The sequence below is a fragment of the Oncorhynchus mykiss genome, chromosome 19 (genome assembly GCF_057628025.1).
Source record: "Oncorhynchus mykiss isolate SJ-2025 chromosome 19, ASM5762802v1, whole genome shotgun sequence".
In the NCBI taxonomy this organism is placed as follows: domain Eukaryota; kingdom Metazoa; phylum Chordata; class Actinopteri; order Salmoniformes; family Salmonidae; genus Oncorhynchus; species Oncorhynchus mykiss.
In genome coordinates, this window is record NC_143040.1 from 1,968,299 (window position 1) to 1,987,500 (window position 19,202).

A 19,202-nucleotide genomic window follows, 5' to 3' on the forward strand; every position below is an offset into this window, starting at 1 on the left:
CTAGAATGGAACACTACATGGGGCTGTCAGTATACCACTGTCTTGATGAACTAATGGATGGAACACTACATGGGGCTGTCAGTATACCACTGTCTTGATGAACTAGAATGGAACACTACATGGGGCTGTCAGTATACCACTGTCTTGATGAACTAGAATGGAACACTACATGGGGCTGTCAGTATACCACTGTCTTGATGAACTAGAATGGAACACTACATGGGGCTGTCAGTATACCACTGTCTTGATGAACTAGAATGGAACACTACATGAGGCTGTCAGTATACCACTGTCTTGATGAACTAATGGATGGAACACTACATGGGGCTGTCAGTATACCACTGTCTTGATGAACTAATGGATGGAACACTACATGGGGCTGTCAGTATACCACTGTCTTGATGAACTAATGGATGGAACACTACATGGGGCTGTCAGTATACCACTGTCTTGATGAACTAATGGATGGAACACTACATGGGGCTGTCAGTATACCACTGTCTTGATGAACTAGAATGGAACACTACATGGGGCTGTCAGTATACCACTGTCTTGATGAACTAGAATGGAACACTACATGGGGCTGTCAGTATACCACTGTCTTGATGAACTAATGGATGGAACACTACATGGGGCTGTCAGTATACCACTGTCTTGATGAACTAGAATGGAACACTACATGGGGCTGTCAGTATACCACTGTCTTGATGAACTAGAATGGAACACTACATGGGGCTGTCAGTATACCACTGTCTTGATGAACTAGAATGGAACACTACATGGGGCTGTCAGTATACCACTGTCTTGATGAACTAGAATGGAACACTACATGGGGCTGTCAGTATACCACTGTCTTGATGAACTAGAATGGAACACTACATGAGGCTGTCAGTATACCACTGTCTTGATGAACTAATGGATGGAACACTACATGGGGCTGTCAGTATACCACTGTCTTGATGAACTAGAATGGAACACTACATGAGGCTGTCAGTATACCACTGTCTTGATGAACTAGAATGGAACACAACATGGGGCTGTCAGTATACCACTGTCTTGATGAACTAGAATGGAACACTACATGGGGCTGTCAGTATACCACTGTCTGATGAACTAGAATGGAACACTACATGGGGCTGTCAGTATACCACTGTCTCGATGAACTAGAATGTAACACTGTGATAAACTAGCGTCCTGTCCAGGGGGTTTACTTGTCTTTTAACTTACTCCTCACGTTACTGCGTGTTTCTGAAGAGCAGGTGTAACCTTGCGGTCGTAGGACTGCTGTGCAACAGCAGGCGGATTTAATGGAGAGACAGTTATTGTCGAGAATGAATACAACAGTCTGTTTTCGACAACACACCGTGAATGTGACGGAAACAAAATAGCGTGGAGAGGGGGGCAGGATTGTTCTGAAATAACATTTACATAACCCGCCCCTGCATAACGAGCTGTCCCGTTCAGCTTGCGTGGTCCACAGTGCCGCTACTCGAAACAGACAACCAGGGAGGAAATATACCGGCAGGAAGGACCGTCACCGTCTCTAAAAACTATCAACATGATCATTATAATCGAAGATAAGGTGAGATGCCGTTTCCGGAAGGGGGTATTAGCCCATATAGCTTTTTAGCTAAAGTGTACTGTAACTAGTTATATTAGGCGAGAATCAAGACTTGTTGAAAATGGTCAGGGATAGACAGGCACGTTGTTGCAAACCTCCCGCGTGATCGTTTTACCATGTTTTGGTTTTCAATAAAAAAAAAACTAGTTAACGTTCGCTAGTTACTTTATTTAGCGACTTGACAGATGCACAAATGTTTACATTTGAATTAAAATGTATTTCCATTTTTTTGGTGTTGAGATAACTGGTTAACGTTATTGGTCCTGACAGAATCAGCAGGGGATTCACCTAAAGCACATTCGCCATGTTGAGATGTCACCATTTTAATAAAATAAAATAGAATTACAACTCTAATCGAAACTATTAAAAAACACGATAATTATTTAATACGTCGCTTTTGTATACATGTATACAGCTAACAATTTTTTAAATTATTATTATTTTATTTTTTAAAGAACAGATAGCTAGAACGACATGGCTGATATGACATATTCACGAGTCGTCTTTCTCCGGTTTTATGCAGACGCGCGTGGGCCTTGAACGGGAATAGTGCACAGTAATTCACATGGTGCTTTGAACCCTAGCTAATCTATACTATATTACACGTGAATAGTGCACAGTATTTCACATGGTGCATTGAACCCTACCTAGTCTATATTATATTAAACGCCGGGAGGTTGTAAAAATGTTTAATCGTTGAGGCAACAACCGCTATTTATATACAATGCATGGTTGGTGCGATTTAGCGAAATGTTTTTAACTATAGTTGCATTACAGCAAGTTAAACGTTGAGCCAGAGGTGGCTAACTAACAATCTCGTTAGCCATTTTTTAGCTGCAATGTGTAGTGTTTTTTTGTTGTCGGGCACTGCTTATGCAAAGCCAGCTAGCTACACGGTTTAGCATATGTCTCCTTCTTATTGTCACTCTGTACATTAGACAGATAACGTTGTTTAACTCCCTAACCCTGCTAGCAAGAGGTAATTATGCCCCGTCACACGTGGCTCAAATTGTGGGCCACCGCAGATCAAGAATCATGTGCCAAGGATGAGTGTTTTAGCCAGCTGACCCTATCGTCAAAAGACGGAACTAAAGTAAAGATTTATCCGATCTGACATTTATCCCCGTCTTTCGGCCTGCTCATTCATTATATACTATGTCCCGACCTTCTTCTTCTTCGATGAGGTTTAAGGTCGCGTTCGGTATCCAATAAATGTTTTGTTACAGCCACCTACTAGACTGGTATATAAGGTATATACGGTATACCTCCCTTATGAATCTCACCCTTCACTCATTAAACCCCACTATTTATATACCCTACCATCTACCATCTAACCCTACACTAAACCCCCCCCCCCCACCCTACTCCACTATTTAAATACCCTACCATCTACCATCTAACCCTACACTAAACCCCCCACCCTACTCCACTATTTAAATACCCTACCATCTAACCCTACACTAAACCCCCCACCCTACTCCACTATTTAAATACCCTACCATCTACCATCTAACCCTACACTAAACCCCCCACCCTACTCCACTATTTAAATACCCTACCATCTAACCCTACACTAAACCCCCCACCCTACTCCACTATTTAAATACCCTACCATCTACCATCTAACCCTACACTAAACCCCCCCCACCCTACTCCACTATTTAAATACCCTACCATCTAACCCTACACTAAACTCCCCCACCCTACTCCACTATTTAAATACCCTACCATCTAACCCTACACTAAACCCCCCCACCCTACTCCACTATTTAAATACCCTACCATCTACCATCTAACCCTACACTAAACCCCCCCACCCTACTCCACTATTTAAATACCCTACCATCTACCATCTAACCCTACACTAAACCCCCCACCCTACTCCACTATTTAAATACCCTACCATCTAACCCTACACTAAACCCCCCACCCTACTCCACTATTTAAATACCCTACCATCTACCATCTAACCCTACACTAAACCCCCCCACCCTACTCCACTATTTAAATACCCTACCATCTAACCCTACACTAAACCCCCCACCCTACTCCACTATTTAAATACCCTACCATCTACCATCTAACCCTACACTAAACCCCCCCACCCTACTCCACTATTTAAATACCCTACCATCTAACCCTACACTAAACCCCCCCACCCTACTCCACTATTTAAATACCCTACCATCTAACCCTACACTAAACCCCCCCCACCCTACTCCACTATTTAAATACCCTACCATCTAACCCTACACTAAACCCCCCACCCTACTCCACTATTTATATACCCTACCATCTAACCCTACACTAAACCCCCCCACCCTACTCCACTATTTAAATACCCTACCATCTACCATCTAACCCTACACTAAACCCCCCCACCCTACTCCACTATTTATATACCCTACCATCTACCATCTAACCCTACACTAAACCCCCCCACCCTACTCCACTATTTAAATACCCTACCATCTACCATCTAACCCTACACTAAACCCCCCACCCTACTCCACTATTTATATACCCTACCATCTAACCCTACACTAAACCCCCCCACCCTACTCCACTATTTAAATACCCTACCATCTACCATCTAACCCTACACTAAACCCCCCACCCTACTCCACTATTTAAATACCCTACCATCTAACCCTACACTAAACCCCCCCACCCTACTCCACTATTTATATACCCTACCATCTAACCCTACACTAAACCCCCCCACCCTACTCCACTATTTATATACCCTACCATCTAACCCTACACTAAACCCCCCACCCTACTCCACTATTTATATACCCTACCATCTAACCCTACACTAAACCCCCCCCACCCTACTCCACTATTTATATACCCTACCATCTACCATCTAACCCTACACTAAACCCCCCCACCCTACTCCACTATTTATATACCCTACCATCTACCATCTAACCCTACACTAACCCCCCCACCCTACTCCACTATTTAAATACCCTACCATCTAACCCTACACTAAACCCCCCACCCTACTCCACTATTTATATACCCTACCATCTAACCCTACACTAAACCCCCCCCACCCTACTCCACTATTTATATACCCTACCATCTAACCCTACACTAAACCCCCCACCCTACTCCACTATTTATATACCCTACCATCTAACCCTACACTAAACCCCCCACCCTACTCCACTATTTAAATACCCTACCATCTACCATCTAACCCTACACTAAACCCCCCCACCCTACTCCACTATTTATATACCCTACCATCTAACCCTACACTAAACCCCCCCACCCTACTCCACTATTTAAATACCCTACCATCTACCATCTAACCCTACACTAAACCCCCCCACCCTACTCCACTATTTAAATACCCTACCATCTACCATCTAACCCTACACTAAACCCCCCCCCCACCCTACTCCACTATTTATATACCCTACCATCTACCATCTAACCCTACACTAAACCCCCCCACCCTACTCCACTATTTATATACCCTACCATCTACCATCTAACCCTACACTAAACCCCCCCACCCTACTCCACTATTTAAATACCCTACCATCTACCATCTAACCCTACACTAAACCCCCCACCCTACTCCACTATTTAAATACCCTACCATCTACCATCTAACCCTACACTAAACCCCCCCCACCCTACTCCACTATTTATATACCCTACCATCTACCATCTAACCCTACACTAAACCCCCCCACCCTACTCCACTATTTAAATACCCTACCATCTAACCCTACACTAAACCCCCCCCACCCTACTCCACTATTTATATACCCTACCATCTAACCCTACACTAAACCCCCCACCCTACTCCACTATTTAAATACCCTACCATCTACCATCTAACCCTACACTAAACCCCCCACCCTACTCCACTATTTAAATACCCTACCATCTACCATCTAACCCTACACTAAACCCCCCCACCCTACTCCACTATTTAAATACCCTACCATCTACCATCTAACCCTACACTAAACCCCCCCACCCTACTCCACTATTTATATACCCTACCATCTAACCCTACACTAAACCCCCCCACCCTACTCCACTATTTAAATACCCTACCATCTACCATCTAACCCTACACTAACCCCCCCACCCTACTCCACTATTTATATACCCTACCATCTACCATCTAACCCTACACTAAACCCCCCCACCCTACTCCACTATTTATATACCCTACCATCTACCATCTAACCCTACACTAAACCCCCCCACCCTACTCCACTATTTATATACCCTACCATCTACCATCTAACCCTACACTAAACCCCCCACCCTACTCCACTATTTAAATACCCTACCATCTACCATCTAACCCTACACTAAACCCCCCACCCTACTCCACTATTTAAATACCCTACCATCTAACCCTACACTAAACCCCCCCACCCTACTCCACTATTTAAATACCCTACCATCTACCATCTAACCCTACACTAAACCCCGCCACCCTACTCCACTATTTATATACCCTACCATCTAACCCTACACTAAACCCCCCACCCTACTCCACTATTTATAACCATCTAGTCGTACCTCAGGCCAACAGCATGAAAAGACAGGACACCACCACCGCTCAACACACCCTGACGTCAAATCTCAGTACCTCTCTGCAGCTGCCACCAGAACCTCTATTCTCTGTGACTTACGATCCCTCCCTGCAGTACAGTTGATAGCTATATATATATATAGATAGATAGAGCTATAAATATCTATCCGTCTATTTATAGCTATATATATACAGTGGGGCAAAAAAGTATTTAGTCAGCCACCAATTGTGCAAGTTCTCCCACTTAAAAAGATGAGAGAGGCCTGTAATTTTCATCATAGGTACACTTCAACTATGACAGACAAAATGAGAAGAAAAAAATCCAGAAAATCACATTGTAGGATTTTTAATGAATTTATTTGCAAATTATGGTGGAAAATAAGTATAAATGATAAAAGTCCAATCTTACTGAAACATATATATATATATATATATATATATATATATATATATATATATATATATATATATTATATATATATATATAGATATATATCACTTGTTGGTTTATCCCTCTGTTCTGGTACAAATCTACTACACCCCTCCTCTCAGGATCATATCCCTCTGTACTGGTACAAATCTACTTCTCACACCAATCCTCTCTGGATCATCTCCCTCTGTACTGGTACAGATCTACTTCTCACACCAATCCTCTCAGGATCATCTCCCTCTGTACTGGTACAAATCTACTTCTCACACCACTCCTCTCAGGATCATCTCCCTCTGTACTGGTACAAATCTACTTCTCACACCACTCCTCTCAGGATCATCTCCCTCTGTACTGGTACAAATCTACTTCTCACACCAATCCTCTCAGGATCATCTTCCTCTACTTTCTTCACTGCCTCAACATATGGCAACTCCTGCTCTACTCTGACCCTGGAAACCTCAACCTGTCTCTCTCTCACACGGGACGTCTCTGACCCTGGAAACCTCAACCTGTCTCTCTCTCACACGGGACGTCTCTGACCCTGGAAACCTCAACCTGTCTCTCTCTCACACGGGACGTCTCTGACCCTGGAAACCTTAACCTGTCTCTCTCTCACACGGGACGTCTCTGACCCTGGAAACCTCAACCTGTCTCTCTCTCTCACACGGGACGTCTCTGACCCTGGAAACCTCAACCTGTCTCTCTCTCACACGGGACGTCTCTGATCCTGGAAACCTCAACCTGTCTCTCTCTCTCACACGGGACGTCTCTGACCCTGGAAACCTCAACCTGTCTCTCTCTCACACGGGACGTCTCTGACCCTGGAAACCTCAACCTGTCTCTCTCTCACACGGGACGTCTCTGATCCCCAGCCCCATGGGCACCCCTACAATTAACACATACTACTACTTTCCCCAATGCTAGGCTCTGTAGTGACGCCTCTAGCACTGAGATGCAGAGCCTTAGACCTCTGCGCCACCGTAATTCATGATTATATATATCTGAGCCTCTCTATCATCTCTGAGCCTCTCTATCCTCTCTGAGCCTCTCTATCCTCTCTGAGTCCCTCTATCCTCTCTGAGTCCCTCTATCCTCTCTGAGTCCCTCTATCCTCTCTGAGCCTCTCTGAGTCCCTCTATCCTCTCTATCCTCTCTGAGTCCCTCTATCCTCTCTGACTCCCTCTATCCTCTCTGAGTCCCTCTATCCTCTCTGAGTCCCTCTAGCCTCTCAAGCCTCTCTCTGTACCTGGCATCCACCAAATACTGCATTGTGTTCTTCCCCCACAATTACAGCACTTAACCTTCCCATGCTTCCTCATTCACTGTAACCACGTGTTCCTCCACACTTGGCACGTTCCTTTCCTTTCCACTGAGCAGCTACACGTCCCATTCTTTAGCATTTAAAACGCTGCAGTGCGTTATGGGACAAATTCTCTTGAACATTTGAAAGCTAAGGAATCCTTTCTGTTGAGGCAAAAACCCCTTCAGCTTTCACTGACAGGCTTTCAGTTCCTCGTGACCTTCGTTCGTACCGATCAATCTGTTGGTTTCTGTCACTCGGCCTCCCTTCACATTGGTCTTTAATATCACACATCCAGGCCGCATCGCATCACATCACGGCTGTGATTGGGTGTCCCCTAGGGTGGCGCGCAAATGGCCCAGCGTCGTCCTGGTTTGGCACGGGGGGGGGGCGTCATTGTAAATAAGAATTTGTTCTTAACTGACTTGCCTAGTTTAAATAAAGGTTGAAATAAAATACAATTCCTCGACCTAGTATAAGAACCAGGGACCTGACTGTTAACGTGTTGACTCTCTCCTCTACCTAGTATAAGAACCAGAGACCTGACTGTTAACGTGTTGACTCTCTCCTCTACCCAGTATAAGAACCAGAGACATGACTGTTAACGTGTTGACTCTCTCCTCTACCTAGTATAAGAACCAGAGACATGACTGTTAACGTGTTGACTCTCTCCTCTACCTAGTATAAGAACCAGAGACATGACTGTTAACGTGTTGACTCTCTCCTCTACCTAGTATAAGAACCAGAGACATGACTGTTAACATGTTGACTCTCTCCTCTACCTAGTATAAGAACCAGAGACATGACTGTTAACGTGTTGACTCTCTCCTCTACCTAGTATAAGAACCAGAGACATGACTGTTAACGTGTTGACTCTCTCCTCTACCTAGTATAAGAACCAGAGACATGACTGTTAACATGTTGACTCTCTCCTCTACCTAGTATAAGAACCAGAGACAGGACTGTTAACATGTTGACTCTACCTAGTATAACAACCAGAGACATGACTGTTAACATGTTGACTCTCTCCTCCACCTAGTATAAGAACTAGAGACATGACTGTTAACGTGTTGACTCTACCTAGTATAAGAACCAGAGACATGACTGTTAACATGTTGACTCTCTCCTCTACCTAGTATAAGAACCAGAGACAGGACTGTTAACATGTTGACTCTACCTAGTATAACAACCAGAGACATGACTGTTAACATGTTGACTCTCTCCTCTACCTAGTATAAGAACTAGAGACATGACTGTTAACGTGTTGACTCTACCTAGTATAAGAACCAGAGACATGACTGTTAACATGTTGACTCTCTCCTCTACCTAGTATAAGAACCAGAGACATGACTGTTAACATGTTGACTCTCTCCTCTACCTAGTATAAGAACCAGAGACATGACTGTTAACGTGTTGACTCTCTCCTCTACCTAGTATAAGAACCAGAGACATGACTGTTAACATGTTGACTCTCTCCTCTACCTAGTATAAGAACCAGAGACATGACTGTTAACGTGTTGACTCTCTCCTCTACCTAGTATAAGAACCAGAGACATGACTGTTAACGTGTTGACTCTCTCCTCTACCTAGTATAAGAACCAGAGACATGACTGTTAACATGTTGACTCTCTCCTCTACCTAGTATAAGAACCAGAGACATGACTGTTAACATGTTGACTCTACCTAGTATAAGAACCAGAGACATGACTGTTAACATGTTGACTCTCTCCTCTACCTAGTATAAGAGCCAGAGACATGACTGTTAACGTGTTGACTCTCTCCTCTACCTAGTATAAGAACCAGAGACATGACTGTTAACATGTTGACTCTACCTAGTATAAGAACCAGAGACATGACTGTTAACATGTTGACTCTCTCCTCTACCCAGTATAAGAACCAGAGACATGACTGTTAACATGTTGACTCTCTCCTCTACCTAGTATAAGAACCAGAGACATGACTGTTAACATGTTGACTCTCTCCTCTACCTAGTATAAGAACCAGGGACAGGACTGTTAACGTGTTGACTCTCTCCTCTACCTAGTATAAGAACCAGAGACATGACTGTTAACATGTTGACTCTACCTAGTATAAGAACCAGAGACATGACTGTTAATGTGTTGACTCTACCTAGTATAAGAACCAGAGACATGACTGTTAACATGTTGACTCTCTCCTCTACCTAGTATAAGAACCAGAGACCTGACTGTTAACATGTTGACTCTCTCCTCTACCTAGTATAAGAACCAGAGACATGACTGTTAACATGTTGACTCTCTCCTCTACCTAGTATAAGAACCAGAGACATGACTGTTAACATGTTGACTCTCTCCTCTACCTAGTATAAGAACCAGAGACATGACTGTTAACGTGTTGACTCTCTCCTCTACCTAGTATAAGAACCAGAGACATGACTGTTAACATGTTGACTCTCTCCTCTACCTAGTATAAGAACCAGATACATGACTGTTAATGTGTTGACTCTCTCCTCTACCTAGTATAAGAACCAGAGACATGACTGTTAACATGTTGACTCTACCTAGTATAAGAACCAGAGACATGACTGTTAACATGTTGACTCTACCTAGTATAAGAACCAGGGACCTGACTGTTAACATGTTGACTCTCTCCTCTACCTAGTATAAGAACCAGAGACATGACTGTTAACATGTTGACTCTCTCCTCTACCTAGTATAAGAACCAGAGACAGGACTGTTAACATGTTGACTCTACCTAGTATAAGAACCAGAGACATGACTGTTAACATGTTGACTCTACCTAGTATAAGAACCAGAGACATGACTGTTAACATGTTGACTCTACCTAGAATAAGAACCAGAGACATGACTGTTAACATGTTGACTCTCTCCTCTACCTAGTATAAGAACCAGAGACATGACTGTTAACATGTTGACTCTCTCCTCTACCTAGTATAAGAACCAGAGACATGGCTGTTAACGTGTTGACTCTCTCCTCTACCTAGTATAAGAACCAGAGACATGACTGTTAACATGTTGACTCTCTCCTCTACCTAGTATAAGAACCAGGGACATGACTGTTAACGTGTTGACTCTCTCCTCTACCTAGTATAAGAACCAGGGACATGACTGTTAACGTGTTGACTCTCTCCTCTACCTAGAATAAGAACCAGAGACATGACTGTTAACGTGTTGACTCTCTCCTCTACCTAGTATAAGAACCAGAGACCTGACTGTTAACGTGTTGACTCTCTCCTCTACCTAGTATAAGAACCAGAGACATGACTGTTAACTTGTTGACTCTCTCCTCTACCTAGTATAAGAACCAGAGACATGACTGTTAACATGTTGACTCTACCTAGTATAAGAACCAGGGACATGACTGTTAACGTGTTGACTCTCTCCTCTACCTAGTATAAGAACCAGAGACATGACTGTTAACGTGTTGACTCTACCTAGTATAAGAACCAGAGACATGACTGTTAACGTGTTGACTCTCTCCTCTACCTAGTATAAGAACCAGAGACATGACTGTTAACGTGTTGACTCTCTCCTCTACCTAGTATAAGAACCAGAGACATGACTGTTAACGTGTTGACTCTCTCCTCTACCTAGTATAAGAACCAGAGACATGACTGTTAACGTGTTGACTCTACCTAGTATAACAACCAGAGACATGACTGTTAACGTGTTGACTCTCTCCTCTACCTAGTATAAGAACCAGGGACAGGACTGTTAACGTGTTGACTCTCTCCTCTACCTAGTATAAGAACCAGAGACATGACTGTTAACGTGTTGACTCTCTCCTCTACCTAGTATAAGAACCAGAGACATGACTGTTAACGTGTTGACTCTCTCCTCTACCTAGTATAAGAACCAGAGACATGGCTGTTACCGTGTTGACTCTCTCCTCTACCTAGTATAAGAACCAGAGACATGACTGTTAACGTGTTGACTCTCTCCTCTACCCAGTATAAGAACCAGGGACATGGCTGTTAACATGTTGACTCTACCTAGTATAAGAACCAGAGACATGACTGTTAACGTGTTGACTCTACCTAGTATAAGAACCAGAGACATGACTGTTAACGTGTTGACTCTACCTAGTATAAGAACCAGAGACATGACTGTTAACTTGTTGACTCTCTCCTCTACCTAGTATAAGAACCAGAGACATGGCTGTTAACGTGTTGACTCTCTCCTCTACCTAGTATAAGAACCAGAGACATGACTGTTAACATGTTGACTCTCTCCTCTACCTAGTATAAGAACCAGAGACATGACTGTTAACTTGTTGACTCTCTCCTCTACCTAGTATAAGAACCAGAGACATGACTGTTAACGTGTTGACTCTCTCCTCTACCTAGTATAAGAACCAGGGACATGACTGTTAACGTGTTGACTCTCTCCTCTACCTAGTATAAGAACCAGAGACATGACTGTTAACGTGTTGACTCTCTCCTCTACCTAGTATAAGAACCAGAGACATGACTGTTAACGTGTTGACTCTCTCCTCTACCTAGTATAAGAACCAGAGACATGACTGTTAACGTGTTGACTCTCTCCTCTACCTAGTATAAGAACCAGGGACATGGCTGTTAACGTGTTGACTCTCTCCTCTACCTAGTATAAGAACTAGAGACATGACTGTTAACGTGTTGACTCTACCTAGTATAAGAACCAGAGACATGACTGTTAACATGTTGACTCTCTCCTCTACCTAGTATAAGAACCAGAGACATGACTGTTAACATGTTGACTCTCTCCTCTACCTAGTATAAGAACCAGAGACATGACTGTTAACGTGTTGACTCTCTCCTCTACCTAGTATAAGAACCATAGACATGACTGTTAACGTGTTGACTCTACCTAGTATAAGAACTAGAGACATGACTGTTAACGTGTTGACTCTACCTAGTATAAGAACCAGAGACATGACTGTTAACGTGTTGACTCTACCTAGTATAACAACCAGAGACATGACTGTTAACGTGTTGACTCTACCTAGTATAAGAACCAGAGACATGACTGTTAACGTGTTGACTCTACCTAGTATAAGAACCAGAGACATGACTGTTAACGTGTTGACTCTCTCCTCTACCTAGTATAAGAACCAGAGACATGACTGTTAACTTGTTGACTCTCTCCTCTACCTAGTATAAGAACCAGAGACATGACTGTTAACATGTTGACTCTCTCCTCTACCTAGTATAAGAACCAGAGACATGACTGTTAACGTGTTGACTCTCTCCTCTACCTAGTATAAGAACCAGAGACATGACTGTTAACGTGTTGACTCTCTCCTCTACCTAATATAAGAACCAGAGACATGACTGTTAACGTGTTGACTCTCTCCTCTACCTAGTATAAGAACCAGGGACAGGACTGTTAATGTGTTGACTCTCTCCTCTACCTAGTATAAGAACCATAGACATGACTGTTAACATGTTGACTCTACCTAGTATAAGAGCCAGAGACATGACTGTTAACGTGTTGACTCTCTCCTCTACCTAGTATAAGAACCAGAGACATGACTGTTAACGTGTTGACTCTACCTAGTATAAGAACCAGAGACATGACTGTTAACGTGTTGACTCTCTCCTCTACCTAGTATAAGAACCATAGACATGACTGTTAACGTGTTGACTCTACCTAGTATAAGAACCAGAGACATGACTGTTAACGTGTTGACTCTCTCCTCTACCTAGTATAAGAACCAGAGACCTGACTGTTAACGTGTTGACTCTCTCCTCTACCTAGTATAAGAACCAGAGACATGACTGTTAACATGTTGACTCTCTCCTCTACCTAATATAAGAACCAGAGACATGACTGTTAACGTGTTGACTCTCTCCTCTACCTAGTATAAGAACCAGAGACATGACTGTTAACGTGTTGACTCTCTCCTCTACCTAATATAAGAACCAGAGACATGACTGTTAACGTGTTGACTCTCTCCTCTACCTAGTATAAGAACCAGAGACATGACTGTTAACGTGTTGACTCTCTCCTCTACCTAGTATAAGAACCAGAGACATGACTGTTAACGTGTTGACTCTCTCCTCTACCTAGTATAAGAACCAGAGACATGACTGTTAACATGTTGACTCTCTCCTCTACCTAGTATAAGAACCAGAGACATGACTGTTAACGTGTTGACTCTCTCCTCTACCTAGTATAAGAACCATAGACATGACTGTTAACGTGTTGACTCTCTCCTCTACCTAGTATAAGAACCAGAGACATGACTGTTAACTTGTTGACTCTCTCCTCTACCTAGTATAAGAACCAGAGACATGACTGTTAACTTGTTGACTCTCTCCTCTACCTAGTATAAGAACCAGAGACATGACTGTTAACTTGTTGACTCTCTCCTCTACCTAGTATAAGAACCAGAGACATGACTGTTAACATGTTGACTCTCTCCTCTACCTAGTATAAGAACCAGAGACATGACTGTTAACTTGTTGACTCTCTCCTCTACCTAGTATAAGAACCAGAGACATGGCTGTTAACGTGTTGACTCTCTCCTCTACCTAGTATAAGAACCAGAGACATGACTGTTAACGTGTTGACTCTCTCCTCTACCTAATATAACAACCAGAGACATGACTGTTAACGTGTTGACTCTCTCCTCTACCTAGTATAAGAACCAGAGACATGACTGTTAACGTGTTGACTCTCTCCTCTACCTAGTATAAGAACCAGAGACATGACTGTTAACGTGTTGACTCTCTCCTCTACCTAGTATAAGAACCAGAGACATGACTGTTAACATGTTGACTCTACCTAGTATAAGAACCAGAGACATGACTGTTAACATGTTGACTCTACCTAGTATAAGAACCAGGGACATGACTGTTAACATGTTGACTCTACCTAGTTAGTATAAGAACCAGGGACATGACTGTTAACATGTTGACTCTACCTAGTATAAGAACCAGAGACATGACTGTTAACGTGTTGACTCTCTCCTCTACCTAGTATAAGAACCAGAGACATGACTGTTAACGTGTTGACTCTCTCCTCTACCTAGTATAAGAACCAGAGACATGACTGTTAACGTGTTGACTCTCTCCTCTACCTAGTATAAGAACCAGAGACATGACTGTTAACGTGTTGACTCTACCTAGTATAACAACCAGAGACATGACTGTTAACGTGTTGACTCTCTCCTCTACCTAGTATAAGAACCAGAGACATGACTGTTAACGTGTTGACTCTCTCCTCTACCTAGTATAAGAACCAGAGACAGGACTGTTAACGTGTTGACTCTCTCCTCTACCTAGTATAAGAACCAGAGACATGACTGTTAACATGTTGACTCTCTCCTCTACCTAGTATAAGAACCAGAGACATGACTGTTAACGTGTTGACTCTCTCCTCTACCTAGTATAAGAACCAGGGACAGGACTGTTAACGTGTTGACTCTCTCCTCTACCTAGTATAAGAACCAGAGACAGGACTGTTAACGTGTTGACTCTCTCCTCTACCTAGTATAAGAACCAGAGACAGGACTGTTAACGTGTTGACTCTCTCCTCTACCTAGTATAAGAACCAGAGACATGACTGTTAACATGTTGACTCTCTCCTCTACCTAGTATAAGAACCAGAGACATGACTGTTAACGTGTTGACTCTCTCCTCTACCTAGTATAAGAACCAGAGACATGACTGTTAACGTGTTGACTCTACCTAGTATAAGAACCAGAGACATGACTGTTAACGTGTTGACTCTCTCCTCTACCTAGTATAAGAACCAGAGACCAGACTGTTAATGTGTTGACTCTCTCCTCTACCTAGTATAAGAACCAGAGACATGACTGTTAACATGTTGACTCTCTCCTCTACCTAGTATAAGAACCAGGGACATGACTGTTAACGTGTTGACTCTCTCCTCTACCTAGTATAAGAACCAGAGACATGACTGTTAACGTGTTGACTCTACCTAGTATAAGAACCAGAGACATGACTGTTAACGTGTTGACTCTCTCCTCTACCTAGTATAAGAACCAGAGACATGACTGTTAACGTGTTGACTCTCTCCTCTACCTAGTATAAGAACCATAGACATGACTGTTAACGTGTTGACTCTCTCCTCTACCTAGTATAAGAACCAGAGACATGACTGTTAACATGTTGACTCTCTCCTCTACCTAGTATAAGAACCAGGGACATGACTGTTAACGTGTTGACTCTCTCCTCTACCTAGTATAAGAACCAGAGACATGACTGTTAACGTGTTGACTCTCTCCTCTACCTAGTATAAGAACCAGAGACATGACTGTTAACATGTTGACTCTCTCCTCTACCTAGTATAAGAACCAGAGACATGACTGTTAACATGTTGACTCTCTCCTCTACCTAGTATAAGAACCAGAGACAGGACTGTTAACGTGTTGACTCTACCTAGTATAAGAACCAGAGACATGACTGTTAACGTGTTGACTCTCTCCTCTACCTAGTATAAGAACCAGGGACAGGACTGTTAACGTGTTGACTCTACCTAATATAAGAACCAGAGACATGACTGTTAACGTGTTGACTCTCTCCTCTACCTAGTATAAGAACCAGAGACATGACTGTTAACTTGTTGACTCTCTCCTCTACCTAGTATAAGAACCAGAGACTTGACTGTTAACGTGTTGACTCTACCTAGTATAAGAACCAGGATGGATGCTCGTATTAGTGTCTGTGGTACTTATAGTAGCTAATAGTTGTCTTGGATTAAAAGGCTACAGACCCGCTATAACAGAACCAGTAGACCCGCTATAACAGAACCAGTAGACCCTCTATAACAGAACCAGTAGACCCTCTATAACAGAACCAGTAGACCCGCTATAACAGAACCAGTAGACCCTCTATAACAGAACCAGTAGACCCTCTATAACAGAACCAGTAGACCCTCTATAACAGAACCAGTAGACCCGCTATAACAGAACCAGTAGACCCGCTATAACAGACCCTCTATAACAGAACCAATTAGACCCTCTATAACAGAACAAGTAGACCCACTATAACAGAACCAGTAGACCCTCTATAACAGAACCGCTATAACAGACCCAGTAGACCCGATATAACAGACCCTCTATAACAGAACCAGTAGACCCTCTATAACAGACCCAGTAGACCTGCTATAACAGACCCAGTAGACCTGCTATAACAGACCCAGTAGACCCGCTATAACAGAACCAGTAGACCCACTATAATAGACCCAGTAGACCTGCTATAACAGACCCGCTATAACAGACCCAGTAGATCCGCTATAACATACCCAGTAGACCCGCTATAACAGAACCAGTAGACCCGCTATAACAGAACCAGTAGACCCGCTATAACAGACCTGCTATAACAGACCCAGTAGACCCTCTATAACAGACCCGCTATAACAGAACCAGTAGACCCCCTATAACAGAAGCAGTAGACCCTCTATAACAGACCCGCTATAACAGACCCGCTATAACAGAACCAGTAGACCCGCTATAACAGACCCGCTATAACAGACCCAGTAGACCTGCTATAACAGACCCGCTATAACAGACCCAGTAGATCCGCTATAACAGACCCAGTAGACCCGCTATAACAGAACCAGTAGACCCGCTATAACAGACCCAGTAGACCCGCTATAACAGAACCAGTAGACCCACTATAATAGACCCAGTAGACCTGCTATAACAGACCCGCTATAACAGACCCAGTAGACCCGCTATAACAGAACCAGTAGACCCGCTATAACAGAACCAGTAGACCCGCTATAACAGACCTGCTATAACAGACCCAGTAGACCCTCTATAACAGACCCGCTATAACAGAACCAGTAGACCCCCTATAACAGAACCAGTAGACCCTCTATAACAGAACCTGTAGACCCGCTATAACAGAACCTATGGACCCCCTATAACAGAACCAGTAGACCCTCTATAACAGAACCAGTAGACCCGCTATAACAGACCCTCTATAACAGAACCTGTAGACCCTCTATAACAGAACCAGTAGACCCACTATAACAGAACCATTAGACCCTCTATAACAGAACCGGTAGACCCGCTATAACAGAACCAGTAGACCCTCTATAACAGAACCAGTAGACCCGCTATAACAGACCCTCTATAACAGAACCTGTAGACCCTCTATAACAGACCCAGTAGACCCGCTATAACAGAACCAGTAGACCCGTTATAACAGACCCAGTGGATCCTCTATAACAGATCCGCTATAACAGAACCAGTAGACCCTCTATAACAGAACCAGTAGACCCGTTATAACAGAACCAGTAGACCCGTTATAACAGAACCAGTAGACCCTCTATAACAGAACCAGTAGACCCTCTATAACAGAAACAGTAGACCCTCTATAACAGAATCAGTAGACCCACTATAACAGAACCAGTAGACCCACTATAACAGAACCTGTAGACCCTCTATAACAGAACCAGTAGACCCGCTATAACAGAACCAGTAGACCCTCTATTACAGAACCAGTAGACCCCTGTAACAGAACCAGTAGACCCTCTATAACAGAACCAGTAGACCCGCTATAACAGAACTAGTAGACCCGCTATAACAGACCCTCTATAACAGAACCAGTAGACCCGCTATAACAGACCCTCTATAACAGAACCTGTAGACCTGCTATAACATAACCAGTAGACCCACTATAACAGATCCTCTATAACAGAACCAGTAGACCCTCTATAACAGAACCAGTAGACCCGCTATAACAGAACCAGTAGACCCACTATAACAGACCCTCTATAACAGAACCAGTAGACCCTCTATAACAGACCCTCTATAACAGAACCAGTAGACCCTCTATAACAGAACAAGTAGACCCACTATAACAGAACCAGTAGACCCTCTATAACAGACCCGCTATAACAGAACCAGTAGACCCGCTATAAGAGACCCGCTATAACAGACCCAGTAGACCCGATATAACAGACCCTCTATAACAGACCCAGTAGACCTGCTATAACAGACCCGCTATAACAGACCCAGTAGATCTGCTATAACAGACCCAGTAGACCCGCTATAACAGAACCAGTAGACCCGCTATAACAGACCCAGTAGACCCGCTATAACAGAACCAGTAGACCCACTATAATAGATCCAGTAGACCTGCTATAACAGACCCGCTATAACAGACCCAGTAGATCCGCTATAACAGACCCAGTAGACCCGCTATAACAGAACCAGTAGACCCGCTATAACAGAACCAGTAGACCCGCTATAACAGAACCAGTAGACCCGCTATAACAGACCTGCTATAACAGACCCAGTAGACCCTCTATAACAGACCCGC

General features: G+C 43.3%; 1 protein-coding gene across 1 annotated transcript in view; it reads left to right on the forward strand.

Annotated features, from left to right (window-relative positions):
* Window positions 1-1,430: 1,430 nt before the first annotated feature.
* Window positions 1,431-19,202, forward strand: part of LOC110512820 (thioredoxin-like) — a 24,430-nt gene continuing 6,658 nt past the window's right edge. Inside the window, exon 1 of the mRNA XM_090209849.1 lies at window positions 1,431-1,582. Coding sequence (XP_090065975.1) covers window positions 1,559-1,582 — 24 coding nt within the window. The 5' untranslated portion in view covers window positions 1,431-1,558. The remainder of the gene's footprint in view (window positions 1,583-19,202) is intronic.